A 7,500-nucleotide genomic window follows, 5' to 3' on the forward strand; every position below is an offset into this window, starting at 1 on the left:
CAGGTTTGTTTACAGTAAAGTTTAATGTTTGCTTTGATTTTATTTTTTGTTTAAAGGTGTGACTTGTAGGATTATTTATCTTGATTCTCTTGTAAAGTTGATTTGAAAAAGGTTATTTTATTAACTATATTGTAATAAATCTTTGGAAGTGCTAAGGTGAATCCAGCATTTTTTTTTTGTTTCATTAGTTATAGAATTCATTAAAAAAATTCAAATTAGGAATAGTTTAGTTTAAAGAGTGTAAACATAACAAAAAATCAACATTACACATTGCTTTCCTAGATCTTGGGGTTTAAACCAACATTACACATTTCTTTCCTAGATCTTGGGTTTAAGCCAGCAACACCCAAGAAAGCAAGCTCAACTCCAGTCGTAGACAAATCCATATCGTTATCATCATTATTTGGAGCTACACTGCGCACTCCCACCCCTATGAGTCCTCCTGGGGCAGTGACACCTGTGAGCCTGACAGGTGGTTCGTGGGGGAATCTCTCCCCACGCAGTTTGTCACCATCGCTGCAGACCCCTGGTTCCTCACCCACCAGTCCAGGTACGTTATGTTGCATTTTGATGGGAGTGATTTGACTGCATATCAAGAATACTTTTAGAAGGGCCCCGAAATGTGTAAGAATATAAGGACAACTTTCTTTAGGAAATTCATGAAAATTTTAGTATTTTTTTCTAAATACAAGAAGACCTAAAAAAGATGCTTTGCAGTCTTTGCAGATCATTCAAGCTAACTGTATTTGAAATAGGGGTTTTGCTGATTAAAAATCCTTTGGATTGCATGAATTTGAAGAACTGGGTAGGCAAAAATTGCCCCCCCCCCCCAAAAAAAAAAAAAAAAAAAAAAATCTAGTTTTGACTTTTACCATTAATTGTTTTACATAAGATCAATAAGGTATTCTTGTCACATGAAGACATCATTTGCATTTTGCTCATTAACTTATCCTTCTCTCTTAACAGCCATCAACTTTAGCATGTCAGGCAGCAGCTCTGGGTCTGTCACAGCAAATTCATGGGCTTTCCACTGCAATCAGTCTTCCATCCTTGAATCATCCTATAATGTCTTGTCTGTAAGTGAAAATTAATATTTTATATGTATCAATGACTGCTAGAAAATTTTATTTTGTCATATTTGTGTAATTTGTGGGATATATTGGTTTTGTAAGGGTTAGGGGTATATTTTAGATGTTTACTTCGACAAGTTTTATTTTTAGTTCTGAGAATAAATTTCGCATCATGAAAAAAAATGTATGCAAGGCAATTTAGAGTATTAATCTCCTTCCTTATGAAATGTCATATATGGCAATAAGTTTCCTTCCCTCCACAGAGCCCACAGCATCACATGTTCTCCCCATCGCAACTCTCGGATTCCCTGGTTGGTAACCGGCTAGGTGGGGGTGCCAGCAGTCCACCATCACCCTCCATGTATGGCCCCCCTATCACTGATAATTCAGAACTCCAGGAGTACTTGCAGCAATACAAGGAGAAGGAAAAGCTTAGGCAGATTAGTAAGTACAACTTGTTTTATTTATGAAGTTAATTGCTTAAGTAGTGTTGTAAGTTTTCAGTGCGAATAGTATCACACACTAAGATTTTCATTGAGGTATAGTTTATAATTTTCCCATTCTCAGTGTCACAGTCAGAGAGCAGCAATGGCATGAACAGTTCCCTGTGGGCTTATGGTGGTTCTCCATTGTCACAGTTGTCAGATTACAGCAACCTCCTTCGCAAAAACATCTATCAGACTGCCACCAAAGATACAGGTAAATACAGGTGACTTTACTTGTGTATGCTACTTTTTTAGTCTGAACATTTTATATATGATTGCACTAAGTTGACCAGACAACCACTCTAATATTATGTAACACTGCATAACAGGACTGGAGACTAATTCTACTGATAGTAAGAATGATGATTCCAAGGCGTCAACACTTTGCAGTAGTAGTGTTAGCAAAATATGGCGGAAAAGAAATGTTACACCTGAGGAGCTGTTCCAGGTGAGTCTTGTGATGGTTTTCCTGGTATTTCTGATTAATGGTTGAATATGATTTATGACTGTATAGAGGAACATATTTTATTGTGGCCTTTTTGTCTGTACCCCATATTTGTTTCTCTGATCTTCCTTCATATCCTCTTGTTGTGTTTCTTCTTTGTTTTTTACTACTTTATTCATTTCTCTCTCTGTTGCCTTATATTATGGTAAATGTTTACATGATATCTCTTCCTGAGCAGTTTACTGAAAATCTACGTATCTGGATGTCAGCAAATCTTCTAGTTCCACTTGTAAAAGATATTGACAGTACCAATAAGGCCTTGAGTGCTGCAGCTCCAGAGATACAGATTGGGTGTGTTGGTGTTGATAAACTGAAGAAGACGGCACAGAACATTTCAGGAGTAAAACAACTGTCAGATGTAAGTTGCATTTTTGTTAATTTACTTTGTTTTGAATGTTTTTATACCATGCAGTATTTTGTGAAAGATCAGAATTAAAAGATTGATGATAGTAGATCTAGGACTATGTATAGAAAAGCCATAAATTATTACTTTTTTGTTCTTCATAAATGTATTTCTACTTACAGCTGATCCCCTTCCTGGATATGACAATTCATCAAGACTACCTGGTACATCGACTGCGGGAGCTCAGTGCAGGAGGTGCTATATCAGCATATCGTTGGAATGGAGGCAGCAGTAACTTCAATGGGAAGCCTTGGAAAGATGAATATCCGACAGATACTGCTGTTAGTATTTGTTGTTATTTTGAGCCTGCTTAATGTTGACATATTTCATTTTTAGATAATATTCCCAGATTTTGATGTTGTCTTTAATGAAAAATGTTGTATTACAGATCCTTCTGCATGTTTTTGCCATGTACATGGACAGACAGCTTCCCCCAGACATCCAGCAGCCAGAGGGAAGGATGTTTTCCAGCACACACTTGATTAAGGCACCTGAAAAGCCAGCCAAGCCTACTACAAGGCCTCTTCTGTATCTCACTCAGGTATAGAAATGATATGCAGAATTCTGGAATGCGAAGCCTCAATTTTCTTACTTTTTGTCTTCTTTTTCTTTGTCAAATTTAGCTTTGTGAAATGGATATTTCGGTATTTGGGTTAGCAGTGTATAGCAGTTATTGGGACTGCCTAACTTCAGAACGGCCTGTAATGCCAAATTTTGGATATTTTGATATATATATATATATATATATATATATATATATATATATATATATATATATATATATATATATATACACATACACACAATTTTTAGGAATCTTCAGAACGGCCTGTAATGCCAAATTTTGGATATTTGGATATATATATGTATATATATATATATATATATATATATATATATATATATATATATATATATATATATATATATATATATATATATATATATACACACACACAATTTTTAGGAATATTTTACTCATTCAAAGTAGCTCAGTGATAATACTAAGGATTTAGTAAACAAAGTTTTGAGACATTGGGTTCGGACATTCAAAAGTGAATATGATCATGATATTGCCCAGTTTAAATATTTACACAGTACATCTGTAACATCAATTTGACACATTTCAAGTTGTTATAAATAGTTTGTACATAGTGCTTAGGGGAATTGGGAATTTACAGCATATTGATATATGAATAGTTTGTTTCAAAGTTGCTTATTTTAGTTGATTTCATAGTGTAATCAGAAGTTAAGAAAGATATTTTGTAGAAATTTATATTCTTACTCTCTGTGCAAAATACCAGGATTTGGATTGATTGACTGATACAATTGCACTTCCTCAGGTAAATCCCCCCCACCTAAAGGTAGTTCTCCCGCCTGATGAGGAGTGTGAAGTTGGCAGTGGCAGAAATAACTTCATCCACGCCCTCCTCCTGTTCATTCATCATGTGACACATCAACAACACTCGCGTATCGCCAACATCAACCTCACTATGTCGGGAGTAAACCTGACTTGGGTGGTGAGGAAGAGCTGAAAATAGGGTGCTATAGTTATCAATGTAAAAACTTTATTTTAGATGCTATTGTTCACAGCAGTATTATTGACTATGGAATTAAGACGATTCTTGTATTGACAGTGAAGTGACCTTTACGCATGTGATCCTCTTTATTTTATGATTACCTTTTATTACTAATTTCTCTGCATCTCCTTTGTTGTTGATGTGAAAGCTATTAATGCCAAAGTAGACTATAAGAACCATTGTGTAAATTTTCTCATTTGTATTATGGTTGAAGTAGATTTCATTTGTTTTAGTGTTTTTTGCCAGAACAGTGATAAAGTGAAAATCATGAAATGGCATATACACACTGTTTTACAGAGTTCAGGGCTGGGCTAAGCTTTTTTCTCATGTGTTTCTAGATTTGGAAAAATGGTCTGATTTGAGCTTATGTACTTACAGAATTACTAATTGTGTAAAGAGACTTTGTAAGGACCCAGTGTAGAAATCTATCCCCATTTGAATGATACATATGTGTGTACGGAGTGATTGCCTTTACAGGAGGTATGGTTGTCTGTTGTGTTTGTATATCATCTGTGTGGATGCTTTTGTTTATGTACATAATCTTTGCACCTACTTACTTTTGTATAAATAACAAGCAAACAACTTAATGAGTCATGTATTGTGTGTACATATTTTTCACTTCTTTTATGTGACTGTGACATTTAAAAATAAAAAATGTTTGTTATCATAAATTTCACTCCCACCCATGTTGATATAGACCTTTTATTATCAAACAAATTAGATTTTCTTGGCACGATATTTAATTCTACTAGCAAAATAGCCAATTTGTCTCATGTTATATTTAACAGAATACCCATTTTATCCTAGTTTCACTTTTTGTTTGGTCTGTATTAAAACTACATCTTGAAAAATTATAACTGTCTGATATACAATATTATTTTAATCAAATAAAATTGGTCTGATTAGAATACATGATCTCTTCTATCAGTAGCCATCATGTAGGCACAGGGAGGCAAGACTAAATTACGGATTGATAATCTTACAACTGAATGTATGAGTGCTAAATTTTCAACAAGAAGTATGAATTAATGTCTTCTGCAATGTGTTTAAGAGTGTGATGTAATAAACTTTTTTTTTTTCATAACTTAGGAATTCATGATTTAACAAAATCTTTGTGCCAACAAATGCTCAAAACACAGTAAGGAATTTTGTTAGAAGATAAGTTTTAATTATAGCAAAACCAAACTAATAAATAATAAATTTGTGAAGTGTCTGGGGGTGCATGTGGATATATTTTATAGAACAAGAACAGTGCACCATTAAACTGATATAAGTCTAAGGGAATGCCTTGTGAAAGCATCTTGTAATGCTGGTGATTGTCAAATGATGTGCTGTTTCCTCCATTGAGAAACTTGTGAGACGCTTGTTACCTGACCATCTAAGAAACTTGCATTGTTTTTTTGTTTTTTTCAGCTTAACACAAGTGGTAATGTCATTCATGAAAGTTACCAAACATTATTATAATGTGGCCAAAATTAAAATATAAACAAATTTTCATGTTATACCAATTTATACATACCCCTTTTATTGTTGTAAAAGAAACAAAAGGAAAGCAGGATGAAAATTCTCCTAAAGAGCTAGTTCATTAACCCAGTGCCAATGGGCATGACGTGTAGGTGTATGCCATGCCCACTATGAGTTTACTTATTTAATTGTTTTTAACACATAAAAGGCTACACTTGTACGAAGTCACCAATGAGCCAATTTCAAGTACTGCCTGTCTCACCTGTTTACACTTTTCATTGATTTACAAAAATATTTTACATTATGTTATTTTGCTGTTACTATTGTTTATAACATTATAGTAATTATAATGTTTATAATAAAAATAACACCATCGATATTCATAACACTAGTAAAAGTACATTTTCCCGCCAATTCAAGGAAAGTGAAATCAGGTAAGGTCACAAGATCTACTAATTGACTCCTTTGTGGCTAAGCACTAGCAGAGCTATCTATGTACAGAGACATTTCACAAAAATATAAAAAATGAGCACAGCATTTTCCCCATTTTTCATTCATTTTCCCAGCCAGCAATGGGTTGACCACATGCCATGCCCATCAGCATTGGGTTAATAGAATTGTACCCAATTTTTATGTATATATAATTTGATATTTCTTGAAGATTTAGCTTTTTGTTGGCCTTATATGCATTATTTAGCTCCCTACTTGAGGTCAACCAGCAAGGTCCAAAACAACTTGTGACAAAAGAGTGAAAGAGAAAAAAATAATTATGAAAGCAGATACAAAACATAAACACAGTACCTATTTTGCTTCTTGCAATTATTCATTCTAATTCGTTCCTTTCATGAATTACCCTCATTATTCATGAAAGGAACCACTCAAAATGGTGCTGAAACCTTCCAAGTGAAAATCATACTAGTCATTCAAAATAATGATTAAAACAGTTTATTCTTTGACAAAACAAACAATAATTTAATTGCAATTTTGGCCATATGAGAGATGGTGGAGGAACTTGCTTCTCGTATATTTAATAATTTCATTATAAATTTGGCCAAATCAGCAATACCAAGAAACCTGCTTCTTCCTGTACATTTAATAAATTATATTCTTTACTCCATATAATACAAACAAATGTTCTTGCTACTTCTTGTCTATGAAAGCATATCTCAGGGACTTTAGTCCAGTGTATAGTTAATACATATCTATTACAAAGAAGGATTTTGAATTGTCTAATTTAAAACAATTACATACATTTTATATATAACAGAAGGATAGATGAAAACAAATTTGCTCATTTTCTTTATTAGAAGTGATCTGAACTGAAAATTCACACTTAATTTACCGATGCAATACCTTTAACAACAGTGTAAAAGATGTCATCATATTTCATTAAACTTTGCAGAACAGGATAAATTTGGGCACAATTTCCAATATCTAATATCTTAAATGTGACAATATTATCCTCCTGAAATGGCAGCTTTTTTAGCATCACTATTATCACAACCTATATCAGATTTTTTTTGTTCTTGCTTCTGGTCTGCTGGACAAGTTTCTGCTTTTGCAAATTCGACTGAATATTTCTGATACACTTCTGTTAGGGCTGCATTGATGGGGACTTCCTTTTCCTGTGAAATGAAATTGGGAAAAGAAGTGAATTGTAATAAGAATGGTCTAAATGATGATTAATTATGGATGACTAATGACGGATGACGATTTATGATTAGTAATGACGATGATGATTTATGATGATGATAACAATAATAACAACAATAAAAATATATAGACAAATAAAAAAAATGCATATGAATAAATTAGTTTGTTATTCTATATCATGGACTGTTAAAACATGAAAATATCTTTGATATTCTACTACAATGATTTAAGAAAAATCATATTCTTACTCCTACAAAGATGATTCAATCATATTGTTTTTATCAATTGCAAATATATTGGAAGAATGGAACTTATTCAACAATTTGTTTTAGGAAGAAAA

General features: G+C 33.2%; 2 protein-coding genes across 2 annotated transcripts in view; one reads left to right on the forward strand and one right to left on the reverse strand.

Annotated features, from left to right (window-relative positions):
• LOC125036244 (transmembrane protein 209-like) overlaps positions 1 to 4,707 on the forward strand; it is a 5,709-nt gene extending 1,002 nt beyond the window's left edge. The window contains exons 3-12 of the mRNA XM_047628720.1: positions 1 to 3; positions 323 to 550; positions 967 to 1,076; positions 1,334 to 1,514; positions 1,638 to 1,769; positions 1,885 to 2,003; positions 2,239 to 2,418; positions 2,586 to 2,744; positions 2,852 to 3,004; positions 3,807 to 4,707. The exon at positions 1 to 3 is cut by the window's left edge and continues 182 nt beyond it. Coding sequence (XP_047484676.1) covers positions 1 to 3; positions 323 to 550; positions 967 to 1,076; positions 1,334 to 1,514; positions 1,638 to 1,769; positions 1,885 to 2,003; positions 2,239 to 2,418; positions 2,586 to 2,744; positions 2,852 to 3,004; positions 3,807 to 3,998 — 1,457 coding nt within the window. The 3' untranslated portion in view covers positions 3,999 to 4,707. The remainder of the gene's footprint in view (positions 4 to 322; positions 551 to 966; positions 1,077 to 1,333; positions 1,515 to 1,637; positions 1,770 to 1,884; positions 2,004 to 2,238; positions 2,419 to 2,585; positions 2,745 to 2,851; positions 3,005 to 3,806) is intronic.
• Positions 4,708 to 6,793: 2,086 nt separating this feature from the next.
• The window catches only part of LOC125032171 (nuclease EXOG, mitochondrial-like), a 10,115-nt gene continuing 9,408 nt past the window's right edge, over positions 6,794 to 7,500 (reverse strand). The window contains exon 7 of the mRNA XM_047623255.1: positions 6,794 to 7,132. Coding sequence (XP_047479211.1) covers positions 6,965 to 7,132 — 168 coding nt within the window. The 3' untranslated portion in view covers positions 6,794 to 6,964. The remainder of the gene's footprint in view (positions 7,133 to 7,500) is intronic.

Source organism: Penaeus chinensis, chromosome 2 (genome assembly GCF_019202785.1).
Source record: "Penaeus chinensis breed Huanghai No. 1 chromosome 2, ASM1920278v2, whole genome shotgun sequence".
NCBI classification, from domain to species: domain Eukaryota; kingdom Metazoa; phylum Arthropoda; class Malacostraca; order Decapoda; family Penaeidae; genus Penaeus; species Penaeus chinensis.